Raw genomic sequence first — 20,342 nt, 5'->3', positions numbered from 1 at the left:
GTTTTAATCAGATTGGGGCATTTTTTGCTAAACTATCGAATTTCTCATGGCTTAATTCATGCTAAATAAGTCTAGTTATTTGGATCGGACCAAAAATATTAAGTGTTGGGTATTTGGGTATTGCCACTGCAGTCACGGTATCATATGTATTGCAATTCAGGTGCTACAAGAGGATTCATATCATGATTTATAACCAGGTCAATATTACCAAAAAAAAATAACATGATAACTGAATAATTGATATTTTTAATCCTGTCGATGTCGAAAAAATAAGATAGGTTGCCAGACAACAAAACATACGCCCACAGCAGCTAAATCATTTGAGTGGTCGACAAGGTTGGTTAAAAGGTAATGGGGGGGGGGGGGGCATTTACAAGACATGTTCATGCAGATCTCATTATAATTTTTGTCGTTAGAGCAATCACAAGGTTCAACAAAGTGAAGCAAGGTCCACAACTCTATAAGTAACTGACAGAAATTGCTGAAATTCAATAGCCTTCTTTGTGTCACTAATTTAAATAATGTATATATATTCCATATAGATCGTATGATAATTTGACAGACCTTACAATGAAACGCGCACACATTAAACCATTTGGCCACCCAACCTCCCTTAAAACAGTAGCACAGGCTGGACGGCCAGTAGATCTCTGTAGCTGCCGGATCAAATAATGATGCAAGCAAGCAGAGAGACATTAACATATAATTAAACAAGACAGGTTGCCAGGCAACAAATCATACACCCACAGCATCTAAATCGTCAACAAGGGTTAACTTTAGACTCTAGAGCATCCACAAGATTTTTCAAAGGGATCAAGGGCCATACCTCTGGCAGTAATTACCGGAAATGGGTGAAAATGAATAGGATTCTTCATCTCATGACCATAAACACTGTGTATAAATTTAAAGTCAATCGGATATTAACTTTAGCATCTAGAGCTTCTAGTTCTACATGTACAAGATTTTTCAAAGAGGTCAAGGGTGATAACTCTGGCAATAATTATCTGAAATAGTTGAAAATCAAGAGGCTTCCTCGTTGCATGACCATAAACACTGTGGATCAATTTAAAATCAATCGGATATTAACATTTTCCTCCCGAGTGTCCACAAGATATTTCAAAGTGATAAAGAGTCATAACTCTGGCAGTAATCATCAGAAATCGTTGAAAATCAATAGGATTCTTCCTTTCATGGCCTTAAATACTGTGTTTAAATTTAAAGTCAATCGGATATTAACTTTAGCCGCTAGAGCATCCACAAGATTTTCAAAATGATCAAGGGCTAAAACTCTGGAAGTAATTATCAGAAATCTCTGAAAATGAATCGACTTCTGCGTCTCATGACCTTAAACACTATGAATAAATTTAATGTCATACGGATGTTAACTTGAGCCCCTAGACCATCTACAAGCAATTGTGGACGGCAGACCAACGGATGGTGGGGGGGGGGGGTGGACAGACATGGGTAGAAATTGGAGGTGATTTATTCTTTATCAAATGATAACTTACAAGTGTCCAGTAGTTGATCAACACATGATTGGACCAAAGTTTTTCTCTCAGGTTCTAAAGGTTCATTTGGTTCTATGTTATCAACAATGACTTCCAGTAGAACACTTTCTGGTAACTGTGGAAACACATCTGTTAAATCTCTTAAAACTTGATGTTTTGTCTCCTCCATTTTAACATCTTTACTCACTTAAAATATCAGAATAAAATTCAATTTAATTATAATCAAAACACAGATTCTAAAATCTTGTTGGCGGTGGATTAGTCAGGATTTTCCTATCAGTGGTGCTGGATGCAGGGTCGGACAAGAAAAAAGAATCTAGGGACTGAATATCTAGCGATATTATACTCGTTGGCTTGTATGTAAAAGAACTATACGGAGAGTACATGTATGTGAAAATGCATAAATTGTTCGTGCAAAATTTCCCTCAGGAGGAGCCTTGGAGTGTCACTGAATAAGGCACTGGCTCAGTATAGGCTAGCTACGAGAACGTAGCTAAAAACGTTGAGATATACTGATGTGTTTGTTTTTAGCTACGATTGGATGCCTTTAGTTGCAAGTGGCAAACTCAATTTCTTTATTAATGCATGTTACATCTTTAAAATAAGATGAGTTTATGCTATTATGATTAATTAAACTTACAGAGGCCAATGTAGTGGCACAACTGTCGCCTAACTCCAAATATTCGCGTTTAAATTAATGAAGCGTTGTTTTTGTCTGACATTCACCGCCATTGAAATCCATTCATAGTTAAAATGCTTCAGATTGCCCTTTTGATTGGCTGTTAGAAAAGCCTTATATCTAGCCCCGCCTTCATGATGACAGCGTATCGTTTAAAAAGATGGCAGTCTTAGTAACGGCTTAACGCCTCAATTTTAAAAACGACGATTTGTACCCGTTTCAGGTAGGATTATATGCTAAATTGTAGTTGGATGTGGCAGAAATATTATAAATAACAATAATCAATCGTTGTTTTGATTAAAAATATTGTCAATTTTGCTTACAAATGCCGTTTGCGAATCGCTCCCGCATGTGCTACATTGGAGTTAATGGCATCATCTCTTATCTCGAAACACAGAGGGTTGCCTTTTGGTCAGCTGTGAAAGCAGGAGATCTAATCATTGTGATAAGAAAAAATCAGGTTGATGTGCGTGTAGCGTAGACGATAAAAAGAGATCTTAACTGCCTTTATTTATTTTTTTTCCCAGAACTATTACAAGGGAATAAATGTCATCATATTCATACAAAGAAAGAAAACAATAAAAATGTGTTGTATTATTCAAAATACAGGTTGTTTTGGGTAATTAAGTTGTTTTGGGTAAATCTACGGATCCCTTTAATTTGCCCAGTTGGTAGGTTACAGAAATGTAAGACGTCATTTTCAAATTTCATTTCATTGTGCAATCTATCTTGTTTTTACCAGGTATTCAAATTATTGTTATCTTCTCAAATTCAAGAAGGTTCTAGTTCAGTGGTCAGTAATAAATGTCTTAATGAATAATATTAATACTTACTTCACCAATACGGAAGGAAAATGACAAAATCAAGTTTCAAGAACTGTTTGGTGTGAAGGTCTAAAAATAGTTCAGGGTTTTCCAGGGGAGAAAACGGAAGTAGATTTAAGATAAGTTGAACGCGTAGAACGTGTCACTCCGTCTGCGCGAAAAAAAATAATGTATTACACCCTCATCATTTACAAACCGACTCTCGCGGATTAAACAACGGATTGGCATATATACACGTAAAACGATTGTATACCACAAGCTTTAAATTCATTCAGTTACGCATTTCATCAACGTTTTGTTGTCACTCAGTGTGCAGCGCTGTCTATTCGTTCCCCGTTTTCCGGGGAGATAACTCTCAAAAGAGTGCTGGGATCAGGCTGCTACATCCCGACCCGATCCCACTCCTCAACCTAGTAACTTCAATGTCAATTCCATGAACGTACTTGTGATCTTTATCTTTATAACCACAAAGAGTTGCTGGTTGAAATTTTTCTACTAATTTATACTACTGTAGGCCCAAGAACCTATGCTGAGTGAGAGAGAGAGAGAGAGAGAGAGAGAGGCAATTTTATTTCATTATGGGTCTTTAGCAGTGGGAGGAAAGCGGAGGAACGTGAATCAAGCCCACGAGGTTGAACAGACGACCCTACTCCTTGTCACGTACAAGGAAGGATTCGAAACCATGCAAATTAACTCAATGACAGACCTTGTGATTTCACTTGCACGTATTAAACCACTAGACCCCCCCCCCCTTTATTTTGATAGAGTTTCTGTTCAAAATAACATACACATATAAAACAAAATATAATTTTTATGGGAAACACAATTACTAGTTTTGTTCTATAGGCTTGACAACGAAAAGATGATGAAACTAGTCATTTATTACCAACGTTATGTGACACTACGGGGTAGATGTGACTCCAAATAAGAGATAGGCTGTGACACTATCGTCTATGACTTTCTTCGACTTCACGTTGTGGGATCAATTATTTCAATCATCAATTAACTGACTCTGGAACATCGTTTATGTTCTTTTTAAGTTTATATAATTAAAAAAATACAGCAAACTACAAAGTTATGATAGTAGGCCTACTTTTCGAGTTATTAAAATATCCACGGTCTGAGTTTAATATCCAGCCACATACTTCTTGATAGTTCTGCATAAGGTTGGCGCTAGGATGATGTGTTCACCCTAGACTCTAAACCGAGGAGGCTATGGGTATATTCCCCTTGAGCTCCGAATAATATCTTCCCTACGGACTCATCATGATATCTGAGGGTAAATCAAACAAGCACCGTTTTACGTCAACACTATTCTAGTTAGTTGTACTAATCCGTGCACTAGATGACTGAACTATAGTACCCTACTTCCAGCAAAGGATACTGACATAACTGTCGGTGAGTTTATATAGTCTAAGATAGTTTTGGAAAAATGCAAGGTACTTCATTAACCTAGTTTTCGTCACACATCATGTAGGTAAAGAATTTCTATATTAAACAGAACACTTTTCTTATAACTAAAATAAACCCTATTGTATTACAGTTAGAGGGAGCTGGGTGGCGTTCGCGTTAAATCAGAAGGTTCCATTGAGTTAAGTGGCGTGGTTTCGATCCCCAGCTGGTACGTGACAAGGAGTTTGATCGGGTTTTGTTGAAATAAATTTGAACCATGTGTTAGTCTCAATATAGTCTCATGGGCAACGGCACTATGGCCTACACTTTTTTCGAATTAGATCTGCCAAGGGATATTTTACGTGCACGCCAATGTATATACGGGACCTCGGATTTTGTCTCATCCGAATGGCTAGACAGCTGTCCTTGTCAGGCCCTACGTCCTGCATCTCTGACAAGGGGAAACCACGTCGCAAATGGTCATTATATAAAGAAGATCAGATATCCTTCCATAGCAGAACAGTATGACGTTTCTTGGTTTCGATTCCCCGGTTATACATCACAAAGAGTAAGGTCTTCTGTCCAGCCTCGTGGGTTTTCTCCGGGACCTCCGGTTTCCTTCCACTGCTAAAGACCCTACGTGCAAGTGAATTATTGAAATAAAATTGAACCATATGTTAGTCCCGAAATGACCTTTACTTCCCCCCCCCCCACCAATCTCTCTCCCTCTCGCATCCGGGAACCTGTTGTTAAGGTAACAAAATAATCCATAGTAGACCAAGACTCCGATGCTCTGACCTGCAGGGTCACAAATTCCTTAGATATGTTGCTGACAGCCCCGCGTGCCTCTGCGGTCATATATTAGAAGATCACGGTCAAGGTGTTCTTTACATTCAAATGGACTAACAATAATATTTTAATCAAGTCTCCCCCTCTCTCTCCCTTACTAGATCTGGCACTTATTCACTAGGTCCTATAAGCCTTTTCATTCGGACTAACTATGGCGATATCATCAGCTTATGTTGGACAGCTACATTTTATGTCTAGTACAATGCTCCTTTCGAACAAAAGCTAAGTGAGAGGGGCGTAATGGCGAGCTTTGCGTCATGCTTTTGAGTTTTTCCGTAGCCTTGAGTTTTTGCGCCATTTGCAAATGGCGAAAAATCACGCGGTTTCCATGCGGTTTTCAACATTATATAATCATAATTCTCAACCAGTGTCAAACATATACCGTGGGTCAGATATGCTACAAATCGACTCTTATAGCATGTTCCGCACAACCCATTATTACACGGTGGCACTGGGTGGGACTGCCACTCCACCCCTCCCCGGCACACACATATAAATATTGTTTTGTTTTGTTTTGTTTTTTTTGTTTTTTTTTGGGGGGGGGGGGGCACGGGATCTTGTTCCTCATGCAAACTCATGGGTCACCACACCCCTGCTTTCGAAGAACTAGATAGGTCGTCAAGAAGCTGGTTAATATAGAGGAAGTAGAGCTTTGTTGATAAAACACCACCCTGTCGTATTCACAGATTGTAATGACCAACCCCAGATGTCTTTCATATGAATATTAAAAAAAACCGACTAATCATATAATAATTAATGCACGACTGAGACAATAATAAGATTAATTCTATATTCAGGGGCGTGTCCAGGAATGTGTCCAAGAAGGAGAGAATGTTTGGGTGGAGGTCTGGGGAATTTTCCCGGCTGCTGTATACATGTATGTGATTAGAAAGGGGTGGGGCCTGAACGGTGGCAATACGTCACAGATTAGTGTGTTCGACGTCATTACGGTGAATTTATTGGAGAACCAAAACATGATCTTCGCATGCATGAGAGGGTGGGCCTCCCACGACCTCTGGATACGCTCCTGATATTAATGTAACGAACTACCAGCAGGGCTCTTGAAAAGGGGTGGGGGCAGCTGGGACACTTGTGCAGGGGCCTAGAGGGGCCCGGAGGTATGCCGAGTAATGTTTTTAAAACATTTATTTGTATAAATTAATTAATAAAATACATTGTAGATTGTCGTAAAGTAGAGGAAAACCGGTGACTTTTCTGAATGTGGGTACCTAGTGGCGTGGGTTGGATATTTGGAAAATTTGCTGAATATAAAGCTAAAGCCAGTCCTCGTTCCACCTGAGGCTCTCGTCGCCGTCAGGGTATCCGGGTCCTCTTCCGTTTGAATTCAATTCAACATGACTTTGGGTAGTGAAAAAAAACCGAATAGTTTATGTGATGAAAACATTTTATTTTTGATATTTTGTCGTCTAATGGTCAGAGTTTTGTTTTTCTATTTGTTTGCTTGCTTAACATGTCCTGTCAGATTATCATTACATCAATATAACTTGGTGTTTTAGCAAAGTGACATCCAGTTACCCAAGTTACACACACCTGTCGATAAAACATTACAATTATTTTTTTAGGAAATATACTTCCTGACATTTAGACAATTTAGCACCTGTATATTTACACGTGTACGTGCATGCAGGATTTTTATGCATCCAGAATATTCTAAAACCTATATCGTAAAGATCTTTAAGAATAGTTATAGCATGAGTCAATTCCTTCACAACCTGTCTATCAGCACAACGTCTACAGGTGTGAAACTCAACCATAACTTGTTTTGTATTGGTTAGTTCGTGAGCTTTTAAAATCTGTGGTAGAACTCTCCATTCCCAGGATTCAATATCCATTTTCAGAATTGACAAAACTTCCTGAAAGTTACATAAAAAGAGGGATCATTCGGGTTTGAGTGGCCGAATGGTCTAACGCATGCGCAATAGCTCATACAGTCTGTCATTGAGTCAAGTGACGTGGTTTGGATTCCCCGCCTGTACGTGATAAGGAGAAGGATCGCTTGTCCAACCAAGTGGGTTTTCTTCGGGTCTCCCCCCCCCCCCAACAGCTATTAAGATACAATTAAACCATATGTTAGTCCCGAAATGAACTAAATGTCGAGTACACGTTAAACCATATTTTCCTCTCTATCCCTTACATGGAAGTGATAATGCCACCCATATGAAGTGTTAATGAGACGATCGCTTCTACCATTTCGATGGAATAATGTAACTTACACATTGGTCGAGCTCGGGTGTTCATCTAACTTGAACCCCTGTCTCAGTCGATAACCCTTACATACAAATAATAGCCAGGACTTTATCAGCAATATCCACATCTATATTCATACGGGAGCCGCGGTGACCCCGTGTTCGATCCCGCCGTTGGTCGTGAAAGTCTAACTGCATTTTCCCGCGTGGACCCCCCCCCCCCCTTGTTAGTAATGAAATGAAATGGGGTTTAACGTTCTACTGTTCTGCTCCTAAACTGGGCTAATGAAGACGGACATACGCCATACAGTGTGCTATGAGGCACTACGGCCTACTCTTATATCGAATTCCAACTGCCAAGCGATCTTTTACGTGCACGCCAATGTGTATACGGGACCTCGGTTTTTGGTTTGGAGCAGAACAGTAGAGTGTTAAATCACCCCATTACATTTCATTTCATTTTCTAAAGAGACAGGACAGAGGACGCTGTATAGTCGTTCGTATGGGACGACAGACGGATCCCGTATACAAAGTGGAATTCGAGCTACGAGTAGGCCGCAGTGCCGTTATCCTCACAACACTGTGTATGGCGTATGCCTATCTTCATTAGCCCAGTCGGAGTAGAACAGGAGGACGGCAACCACCATTTTATTTTCATTATGTATAAAGTAACGAGCAACTAAATTGCTTATCACTCTGCCTAACTATTAAGATATAGGCTAACCAAATATTGTTTTACCCACATTTTCATGTCCAAGTTCCTTTTTAATGGCCGATAAAGTTCCCATTTTCCAGCCGTTACCATTGGTACCAGTGGTATCGGATATACCAGTCGCGTGGAAGTAGACATTATCACTTCTTTTATGATCTTTGACACCTGTACTAAAAAAAATACAGGTATAGTGTCACTCGGCAAACCTCAACAGATTCCAGTACCCTACATCTAATCTCGGCTGTATGACAAAGTCCACCATTAAAACTACTTAGAAGTTCCCGGATTACAATGGCGTTGTCCATGACGACCAATGACGTCATTGATGACGACGTATTTGAAGAATGTTTTATCTTCAAAATTTTCAAAGATTTGAAGTGGTTTTTCTTTCAAGTTTATCCGTATTTCTTTAGACAAGGACAAATTTGCATTTCTTTGTAAACGCGGGCATGTTTTCCTTATAAGTAAACCGGTGCCGCATCGCAAATGTATAGGCGTAGGTACATATCACTTACTGTCATACAGCCGAGGCTAGATGTAGGGTACCGGAATCTGCCGAGGTTTGCCGAGTGGGTATAGTGTATTACACCTTTCATACCTATACTAAAAAAATATAGGTATATTGTATTGCACCTTTCAAACCCATACTAAAACATATAGGTATATTATATTACACATTTCACGCCTGTGCTAAAAACATATGTATATTGTATCACATCTTTCTCGCGTGTACTGAAAACATATAGGTATATTGTATTACACCTTTCACACCTACACTGAAAACATAAAACTACAGATTGTATGTACATCATAACGACACTACAGGTACAACTACTGTAACAAGCTGCTAACTTTGTATTATATTCTTATATCGTAAAAACCCTTGACAGTTGGAATTCGACACAAGAGTAAGCCATGCCCCGCCGTCCGGGCAAAATTTCCCCCATCTGTAGCACACTGCATCATGTATGCCCACCTTCAATAGCCCAGTGGGAGAAAAACAGCAGGACGTTAAACCCCATTTCATTCCTACAAGTACAACAAGTGTTCGTATCGTTTCACAAGACTACACTAGAGATTTGCGCATGGGTCACAAATTGGTGACGTGTTATTGTTGTGATCAGCTAGGTGTGTATATTTACTATCGCTGTGTGGATCGTGATTAGCTTGCTATATCGAGCTAGATTCGTATATTTACTATCACTGTGGATCGTGATTAGTCTGCTATATCGAGCTAGGTATACATATTTACTATCACTGTGTGTCGTGATTAGCTTGCTATATCGGGCTAGGTACGTATATTTACTATCACTGTGTGTCGTGATTAGCGTGCTATATCGAGCTAGGTGTGTATATTTACTATCACTGTGTGGGTCTTGATTAGTTTGCTATATCGAGCTAGGTGTGTATATTTACTATCACTGTGTGGGTCGTGATTAGTTTGCTATATCGAGTGTAGATTTGCTGTAACGGTGGACCGTTTATGCCCGAATACAACAGGAAATATTAAATGACTTACGTTGGATCAAAAGAGTGAACCCTGGCGTTTATTCTCGCTCCAATGGCGTCGTCGAAGCTAAAGTCTTTGGCTATTCTGAAAACACAAAAAATATAAAGGTTTGAGAACTTTGGTGTTGGTCAGCACGAATTTTCAGCTTTATAAAACGATTATAAGTATGACTTCGAGGGTGATTTCGTTTACTTAGTAATTAACAAAATCTGATTAAAACACAGATCCTTTTTCGTTTCGTTTTTTATAGTTCAAAATTTCGTTTTATTTGTCTGTACTACACTATGATCTGGAAGAGTTGTTATATAACCTGCGTTCTGGGTGAGGGATTAGCCAATGAAAACATTTGTCACGGCGACTTCTCCGCGCGCGATGCACGAAACTGTAGGTAAATCACTAGAAACGTCAACGCTGATTGATTAATCAATGTCTGGCGTCATATGGTCAAAAGGTGTTCGTATGACCCCTGACGTGACCTTCCAGTACAGCTGGTGAGATCTTCATGTAGTGTAGGCCATCGAAAGCATAAAAATAACGAAACGAAATATACATCTGTATTTTAATCAGATTGTAATTAACATCATGCAAGGCCGCGTTAGCTGAATGCGTATAGTCTTTCGGATGGAACGAATAACCTAGATCCCGTGTACACAATGACGTGCAAGTAAAAGAACCCTTGACAGTTAGAATTCGAAAGAAGAGTAGGTCGAAGCGCCACTATCCGGGCAACATCCCCCCCCCCCCCCATATTACACTATATGCCAAAAGTCTGTCTTCATTAACCCATTCGGAGCGGAAAAGTAGGACGTTGATAGCAACACAAATCATTCTATTTTATTCTGATTTAGACCAAAGAGCCTATGTTCGATTAGCAATACAAATACTAAATGTATTAAATCCAAAACGGGTAATCAAAGTTGAACCAAGTACGTCACTTCCGGCGTTAATAAAAATTAATTGCTGGCTTACAAAATATTTTATTTGCATATGTCACAGGGGAGATTTTTTCTAAATAGATATTTATTATTTGATGATCTTCCACGTTAAGGCCCCACGTTCTCTAAACGGGCCGCTGAAAAAAAATTGTACCCAAAAGACGATAGACAGACAATCTTACCCAAAATAATAAACAACCCCCATCTTAACCAAATGAAATGATCATCCATCTTCTTACCCAAAAGAGAGAGAGAGAGAGAGAGAGAGAGAGAGAGAGAGAAATGGGGTTTAACGTCCACTCGACACAAACTAGGTATTTCGGGACTAACATATGGTTTAATTTTATTTCAATAATTCGCTAGCGCGTAGGGGTCTTTAGCAGTGGGAGGAAACCGGAGGACCCGGAGAAAACCCACGAGGTTGGACAGGCGACCCTACTCCTTGTCACGTACAACCTGGGATTCGAAACCACGCCAGTCGAACCAATGACAGACTTTATGATACAGCGCGCGCACGCTAACCATTCGGCCATCCAACCCCCCCCCCCCCCCTTACCCAAAAGAATAGATCACCCATCATCTTACCCAAAAGAATAGACCATCCATCATCTTACCCAAAAGAATAGACCAGACTGTTATTTGCTGGTTTATATGGAGCGTCCTCACACATATCCCATCCTCCATCACCCACGTGACCCAGCCTCACCCTGTTATTACACGGTACCTGGATATGTTGAATATATCTGGAAATAGATAAGTACGTCAACTGTTGTTTTAAGGAACTGGGTTATAACGAGGTTCGAGTAGGCTGTCCCCACGGGCGAAAATAATTTAAATTTCAGCAAACCATAGCCGCGTTGTCGGGCATGGTTTAAAGGACAATATTTGGAATGTGTTTAACCAGCTCTATCACATATGTGATAATGACTGGCACCAATATTGTCCTTTAAGGAAACGAAAATACTGGGGCTTACAGCAAACCATCCATTGCCGCGTTTTGGGGCCTAGTTTAAGGAAACAGAGGCACTGGGGCATATGGATATTCGAAAAATGAAAATATCCCCCCCCCCCTATTCCCCCCTGTTCTCGGGTTATTTTGTAGTCCCTACCTTTTATTTTAACCGGAATCATTTTTGGCCTAACACAAATTTATAATAATTCAACACCATTTGTAAGTAGTATTTTACGATTTCCAACTCACAAACAACATAGGTTTAAACTGTTCGTAAAATACTGCTTACAAATGGTGTAAGTATCAATTAAAATGTATGTCGTTTATTAGTTGGAAATCGTAAAGAACTACTTACAAATGGTATTGCATTATTATAAACGTGTACGTCCAGACTGATAAAACAAAACAAAACGACATCGAAATTTTCTTAGATTGGTTGTAATGACTGGATTTGCGCTGCTCCCGTAACTAGATTGCAATAAAAGCATACTAGTGTATATATGACTAAACTCTATGTGTTGACCTGTTGAGAATAATGCTAACATGTAGGACTATGCAGTGCTATACGTCGCTGGCTAGATGCGGAAAGCCAGTAAGCCGAAGATTCCCCACATTCAACGTGTGACGCATACTCTCCTCTGCTACATATTGTAATAGCCTTGTGATCATCTAGTATTTATAATTCTCTTCTTTGGATCCCTTTTCACGTTGTGTATTTTCTTCTTACTATCTCCAACGTTAAGACGTTTGTCTTACCAAGAATAACAATACATCAGTTCGCTTCTACATTTTATATCAAGCTGGATACATATGATTACAATGCATAATTTACAATACAATACTTAAAATTAACTCGCAGATGAGTTTACTGGCGGCTACATCATATGGCTCTCCTAGAAATCAATGGGGTCTACTCATCCTCATGGTGTCTAAAATCTATAGGACCTAAACAACTCTTATAACATAGACAGTGTCTTTGAGACACTCGGTCAATTATTTAATTGGACAAATATTACGTAATTGATTATGATGATTGGTTACTAAGCCAATGATACAATAGGAATTTTCCAACACAAGTGATAACCACATGCTGTTTATCACACAGAGCCAGCTATTGTTTTGGTTTTATAAATCTTTTTTATGTGTCAATCCATCACTCATTCATTTGAGGGCATAGATATGACTTCTATACATTATGTGTATGTGAACCAAATAATTAGTTAGATATATACAATATGGTCGCTCAGAACATATTACTACAAATATTAATACTTGCCCAAAGTACAGAAGTGTTAAATCTTTGGCACCTAGCGTAGATAGCTCTGCTTGACTAGGCAGCACCCATACACCATTCTGGTAGTATTTAGATTCGACGGTATTACGTATTTGCTTATAAATGCAAAAAGCCAAATCTCAAAAGTCTAAAATATGTATGGTTCAACATACATTATGCAAGAGCTAAATCTGCCTATTGCAGGTCTTTCTTTGGGCCTTAAATGTTATCTAAATTATTAATTAGACGTAAATTAACTTAACCAGACCATAATCAGCTCTCGATGTCATCGCTAGCCTGCGATATTTACTGATCCTACGGACGAAGTTACAGTCTCATTAAAATATAGATTTATATTTCCTTTGGCTGTTTTATACTTTCGATGGCCTCCACTACGTAACGATCCGACCGGTTGTAGTGAAAGTCGTAACATACAGTTTCATTGGCTAATCCCCCACATCAACCAGAACGCGTGTTATATAACATTTCTTCTAGATCCTAGTGTAGTAAAGACAGGTAAAACGAAACTTTGAACTATAAAAACGAAACGAATTAGGATCTGTGTTTTAATCAGGTTGTCAGAGTTACTAAAGCAACGCAGTGGACACACAAGGCGAAGGCGCTTTTGACTACACAATATAGTTGGAGGTCGCCATTTTGTTTGTCATGTGAAACTTCGAACGGTCGTTAAAAAAATAATGTACCTTGACGAGCTTTGATTTTGTCCGTTTCAACTTTATCTTGTTCCGACTTCATCAACTTTATGAATTTTTTAAAGTTCTGGTATCCAGGCATATACTGAAACATGAGTAACAATACGGTAGGTCTTTGTTTTATAAACTAATGACTAACGAAGCTATACCTTTTAATGGTGACAATTTGTGTCATTAAATCATATAAGTAGCCAGTATGCTAATATTTAGTATGTATAGAAAGTGGCTAGAAATTATACAGTTATCGTTGATTAGCAGGTGTGTAACTAGCTGTAACTGGTGTAATTAAAAGCATGACTATTTATAACACCCATCACTATTGAATACATAAACCTGGATAATAATGGTGTATATCATTCAATTGTCACACCTTAGTGACAAAACACCTACTTAATGACCACTACCTGATTACTAACAATTTTAACTTACTACTACACATTATGGATATCATTAAGTGATCTATAGTGTTGTATATTTTCATTTATAACAGTTATTATTATTAAAACAAAACTGACACAGTTATATGGCACAACAATCACTGGTTTATTTTACACAAGCACAACGTTTCGATAAGTATTCTCTTATCGTTATCAAGCACAATGACATTTAGTAAACTTGAGGGTCTATATATATGTACAATGTGAAACCATACTTATTACTAATGATTAGAAGAGATCAAACAATTAACAGACATATTTAACATCAAAGACCTGAAAAGAACCATGTGATGACAAGGGTATAGAATGATTAGGGGGAAATCATACATTAGACAAACTGTATATTTAACAGATATAAGCTTATAAACACAAGGTGTAGTGAATGAAAATAAAACCACATTCACAAAAGTTATGAAAACAAAGCATAATAGCACTAAGATAAACAATAAACTGATCCAAAGGGTTTGGGAGGTCAAATATAGGCTAATAATAATTGTACTAAGTTAACATAGTAATCACGACAAACAGTGGTAACAGGTGTCCGGAAGAGTAAGCTTACTCTGCCTGGCGCCACACCCGCCATAGCTGCATCCAAACTATTAGGCGAAATGTCGGTAAAATAGCGTGATTGGCCAATGAACTATCGGTATGCAAAATGCATGCGATGAACTGTGTCAACGATGTAGTAGACATTATCAGGGAGATAATAATAGTATACGTGTCAATTAAATATATCTAGAATAATAGTCGAGAGAGACACGTTATATTTACCAATCAAATCAATATGACGGCCATAAAACTTTTTAAAGGTTTTAATAAGTTTAGTGCGCAAGTGTCCTTGTAGTTGAAGCTTAGATGACAAATGCCTCGATCTACTTAAAAAATCAGAATAAAAGGAACAAGCTCTCGAGTAACGAATTAGCTGAGACACAAACACTCCATAAGCTGGTGATATCGGAATGTTACTACTAATAAATGGAAAGTTAATAATCGGAACGTCAAAGTCATCACGCTTATCGTACAATTTAACACTCAGTTTATGGCAATGGTCAAAATCGAGACGCAGATCCAAGTAGGAAGCGTAATTGTCACTGTCAGTGGTGTTTTTAATTTCGAGCTCATCAGGATATATGAATTCTACATAATCACTAAATTTAGGATTATTAAGTGATAAAACGTCATCGATATATCGATAAGTGAAATTAAAAATTAAACATGCCATAAAAAGATTACAATGTCCGTACACTATACGTAATGAAATGTCGTGCACAAGTTTCATATTAAAGGTCACCGGAAAAGCTTCATAAATTTTTTAAATAATGCAAGTAATTATGTTAACATATCCTTTCCATAAGTATAACACGAACCCAAATGTCAATATTACCTGCAACAGGTAAATTTCAACTTAGTAATTTCCGCCGGTCTCCGTGAGTAGTCGTAACTTTCCGTCAATAAACAATCCGTGGCGTCATTTTAGTCCTTCTGCTCATAGAAATATAGACCCCCTTCCAATATGCTCTACAATTTCCAGTCACTGAACATAACACTGTTCCCGATTCAAATTTCTCAAAGGTTAGGATTTGTTCTCATTAGAAATTATGATTGACATGTTATCACAATTTGAGCGGTGGACCTGCAATTTAGAGTGAAGTTGTCACAGTATTCCACTTTAAATATAGTGTACCTAAAACAGGCATATTTTAAAATGAAATGAAATGAAATGTCCTACTGTTCTGTTCCGAACTTGGCTAATGAAATGAAATGAAATGAAATGGGGTTTAACGTCCTACTGTTCTGCTCCGAACTGGGCTAATGAAAACGGGCATACGCCATGCAGTGTGCTATGAGGGAAATTTTGCCCGGACGGCGGCACTACGGCCTAATTTTATCGAATTTCAACTGTCAAGGGATCTTTTACGTGCACGCCAATGTGTACACGGGGCCTCGGTTTTTCGTCCCATCCGAACGACTAGACAGCTGTCCTTGTCAGGCCCCCCGTCCTGCATCACTGACAAGGGGGAACCACGCCGGAAAACCGAACTTGGCTAATGAAGACGGGCATACGCCATACAGTGCACTATGCACGAGGGACATTTTGCCCAGACAGTGGCACTACGGCCTACTCATATCGAATTCCATCTGTCAAGCGATATTTTACGTGCACGCCAATGTGTACACGGGACCTCCGTTTTTCGTCTCATCCGAATGACTACACAGCTGTCCTTGTCACGGACTCCGTCCTGCATCACTGACAAAGGGGAACCAGGCCGGAAAATCTGGATGAACTTTCTCTGCCAATGCAGGGTTCGAACACCCGACATATTTTAAAGGTCAATGATAACCATCTTGAACAAGGGCTACTCATAATGTTGATCGACATGAAACTAGGTATGTTTGTTCTTTGGAGAATTTCGCATGGACTGATAGACTTTGAGTTTTGAAATGACGTCACAACTCCAGGATGGCTGAGATGACGTCATACTCTGTCAAAGCCCTGTATAGGGAAAGTTACGACAAGTCATTTACAGGCGCCATTTTGGGTCCCAACTATGATGCCATAAAAACTATGACTTCATGGCGTCATATAAGCTCAAAGCTTGGGGGATCACGTGGTTAAGTGGGTAAGGCGCTGGCTCGCTAGCCTGGAGGTCGGGTGTTCGATCCCTGCATTGGCCGAGAAAGTTCATCCAGATTTTCCGGCGTGGGTTTCCCCTTGTCAGTGATGCAGGACGGAGGGCCTGACAAGGACAGCCGTCTAGTCGTTCGGATGGGACGAAAAACCGAGCTCCCGTGTACATATTGACGTGCACGTAAACGATCCCTTGGCAGTTGGAATTCGATATAAGAGAAGGCCGTAGCGCCGCTGCCCGGGCAAAATTTCCCTAATAGCACACTGTGTGGCGTATGCCCGTCTTCATTAGCCCAGTTTAGGAGCAGAACAGTAAGACGTTAAACCCTATTTCATTGCATTTTCATTTCATTTCAGCTCAAAGCTTTGATGTAGCTTTTCTTAATAGTACAATCCTTAACGGAAAGAAAATATACGTGTACATTAAGACAGACAACAAACAAACCAAAAACAATGCTTTTACCGACGACGCCCGGTAGGTATATTGAAATGGAAATATGTTATAAATATTTTATGATCTAAATGCAATCTAAATGTTAAATTACTAATAGTCACGCTCCACTAACTAAACGTAACGTTATCTCAATACTTCTTTGGTCTCTATTGTTATAGAATATAGGTCAACAGTATATAAATATTGATATTGGCTTAGCTGTAAAAAAAATCAAATGTTGTACGCGGAAGTCGAATTAACATATCTCTCAGTAAGCGGGGGGGGGGGGGGTAAACGGGGTGTTTTTAGGAGAGGAAGGAAGGGTCGGGGAATGTTGTTAGGCAGTATATATAGCGATATCTGAAGTTGGTCGACTTACGCACGAAAGTTGATTGTTGTACGTGTAGTAGGGTGGTATATTCTCTTTAAGTATTTGGTGTGATATTCTCTTTAAGTATTTTATCCATTTCTATTGTCCTGTATATCCAGTAAGTTTTGTTTTTCCAGTTGGTATAATTAGTTTAGTTTATAGTTTAAACATGTTATTTTAACATGGTGAGTAGTATTCTGTTACTTAGATACTGTCCTAACAGCATGTTTCACCTTTAGTCACTTTTTCTTAGATCTCCATCTTGAAGGCAACAATTTCTTTCTACAGCACTGCATTTACTAATTCGGGTAGGTTTATATTTGTTTAACTTGACTTGACAATATAATACAAGACAATTCCTTTCTAATTTAAATACTGTTTTATTCTCATATAAGTTATAAATAAAATAATACATGTATAATCAATCCAAGGAAGTAAACACTTATATTTTAAAATGTATGTCTAATTTGGTGTTTGTTTTATCTTTTAGTGTTTCTCTCTTTTGTACCTGTATATGGTTTTCTTATACATTATTAGTTCTAATTCTTCATTTCTTAAGAGCACCTTTATCAGGGTATGTTTCTAGTTAGTTTCTCATTTTGTTATGTTATTTATGTATAATAGTTCTAAATGCTCCATTATTATTACCTGTAATAGGCAATGTATCTCTCTATATTATATGATTAGTTATTAGAAGCTATTTCTAAGCTACATCCTTTTTTATATATATATTTATTCTTATTTGCTAATTTAGTTATTTTGTCATTTCAGTGCTCTCCTTCTTGTCTTCTACTTGTTCTTCTTTCTGTAAATAATTGGCTGTTTGGTTCCTGTGTATTGTAAATAAACTGTATAGCTGTGTTCCTGTCCTTGTCTCTTTTCGTTCAACCCGCGACCTGGAAAGGGGATAGTCCGTTGTCCATCGATCCTGCTACATACGCAAAAGTAGAGTTAAAAAGTGCTATTTTTGTTGGAAATGAAATGAAATTGGGTTTAACTTCCTACTATTTTGCTCCTATACTGGGCTAATGAAGACGGGCATATGCCACACAGTGTGCTATGAGGGAAATTTTGCCCGGGCATCGGCACTATCGCCTACTCTTATATCGAATTCCAACTGCCAAGGGATCTTTTACGTGCATTCCAATGTATACACAGGACCTCGGTTTTTCGTCTCATCCGAAGGACTATTATTTTTGTTGGAGCAGTATAGATAGAATATCAACAGTATGCATGTTTTTATTTATAATTTTGTTATCAGGAAGAATATAATCGAATACAATTTGCTGCCTGTTTCAGAACAGTTAAAGGGACCTTTACTATTTTCTGTTTGAGACTTCACGAAGTTGAATTTGCTAATGTCCCATGCTTCTTTACCACGGACTGGAGAAAACAAGTTAATGACACCTTTGGTATTGGTATGAGGTTTTTTTCAACGTCTCCATCCCCAACCCGCTGAGAAATCTCAGAAAGCCTTCAACATTATTGAGAAATTGTTTCAATAGCGTCTAGTAACTAAATGAAATACACGGGTAACAATTCTATTCAATACATTTATTGCTTTTTACTGAGCGAGGCTTCGATAGGTTGACTACTCTAGTCTTTATTAAACAATAAACACGCGCGGGCGTGCTGTTATATTTTCTCAAAACTAAATTATTGATCACCCATTAGTAAAGTACACGTGTCTGCTACTGATGTATGAATTTATTAACAAAGGCATTGTTCTTTGATTATACAATGAAATGAAATGGGGTTTAACGTCCTACTGTTCTGCTCCTAAACTGGGCTAATGAAGACGGGCATACGCCATACAGTGTGCTATGGGGGAAATTTTGCCCGGGCAGCGGCGCTACGGCCTACTCTTATATCGAATTCCAACTGCCAAGGGTAAGACGCTGGCTCGCTAGCCTGGAGGTCGGGTGTTCGATCCCTGCATTGACCGAGAAAGTTCATCCAGATTTTCTGGCGTGGTTCCCCCTTGTCAGTGATGCAGGACGGAGGGCCTGACACGGACAGCTGTCTAGTCCTTCGGATGAGACAAAATTCGATATAAGAGTAGGCGATAGTGCCGCTGCCCGGGCAAAATTTCCCTCATAGCACACTGTATGGCGTATGCCCGTCTTCATTAGCCCAGCATAGGAGCAGAACAGTAGGACGTTAAACCCCATTTCATTGTCATTATGTCACATTACGTTTGACGTTTTAAGTTAACTTTGGCCTTAGAGGTATTTTGACCTTATCATTACCGGTATTAGGACTTTTGACATTGTACTTTTAAGACATAATCAATGTAAAGGAAATTTTAGCAGAACATTTAATATTGGCAGCGACACCCATCCATCAATATTCAGTTAACACGTGACGCATATATTATATGCCATTTTTAAATCAGTTTATACGAAACATAATGGATTTGTACACATGTGTCAACTTTTATACCAATTAAATCCATATATAGAAATTGTTGATGATAAAATCCATGTGAAATTTAATTACTAGGATTACATAATTATATTTTTGTATTTCGTGTTATATGAAATATTTTTATGCTTTTTAGGCGTTGATTTTATCACTCAGAATTGTTTTATATTTGGAATGTGATGAATAAAGTAAATGTAAAATTGATGTTGCATGTTTCCAGAAATGCTAAATTATATATTATTATTATGTATGTTTAATTACGACATATTCAAATCTGATCGAAGTCTAACCAAGTGTTATCTTATAACAGATAACAATACAACCTACACTTGTTCGCGTTGTACAGAATGACTGATTTCAATTAGAGAGAGAGAGAGAGAGATGGGGTTTAACGTCCACTCGACCCAAACTAGGTCATTTCGGGACTAACATATGATTTAATTTTATTTCAATAATTCACTTGCGCGTAGGGGTCTTTAGCAGTGGGAGGAAACC

General features: G+C 38.6%; 1 protein-coding gene and 1 long non-coding RNA gene across 2 annotated transcripts; one reads left to right on the top strand and one right to left on the bottom strand.

The window, feature by feature from the left end:
• Positions 1–6,679: 6,679 nt before the first annotated feature.
• Positions 6,680–12,951, bottom strand: LOC126824682 (probable methyltransferase-like protein 24; the record flags this gene model as incomplete). The annotated part of the gene is made up of 5 exons (XM_056101673.1): positions 6,680–7,126; positions 8,203–8,341; positions 9,691–9,765; positions 11,231–11,359; positions 12,845–12,951. Coding segments are annotated over 5 exons (753 nt in total), but the record flags the coding sequence as incomplete, so codon positions are not given.
• Positions 12,952–17,466: 4,515 nt separating this feature from the next.
• Positions 17,467–19,868, top strand: LOC126824685 (uncharacterized). Its single transcript, XR_007681606.2, has 3 exons — positions 17,467–17,731; positions 17,914–17,997; positions 18,195–19,868. It is a non-coding gene; the product is annotated as an uncharacterized LOC126824685 (long non-coding RNA).
• The last annotated feature ends 474 nt before the right edge of the window (positions 19,869–20,342 follow it).

This window comes from Patella vulgata, chromosome 6, assembly GCF_932274485.2.
Source record: "Patella vulgata chromosome 6, xgPatVulg1.2, whole genome shotgun sequence".
Taxonomy (NCBI): Eukaryota; Metazoa; Mollusca; class Gastropoda; family Patellidae; genus Patella; species Patella vulgata.
The sequence above is the reverse complement of the archived record's forward strand: the minus strand, read 5'-3'. Positions and strand labels throughout refer to the sequence as shown.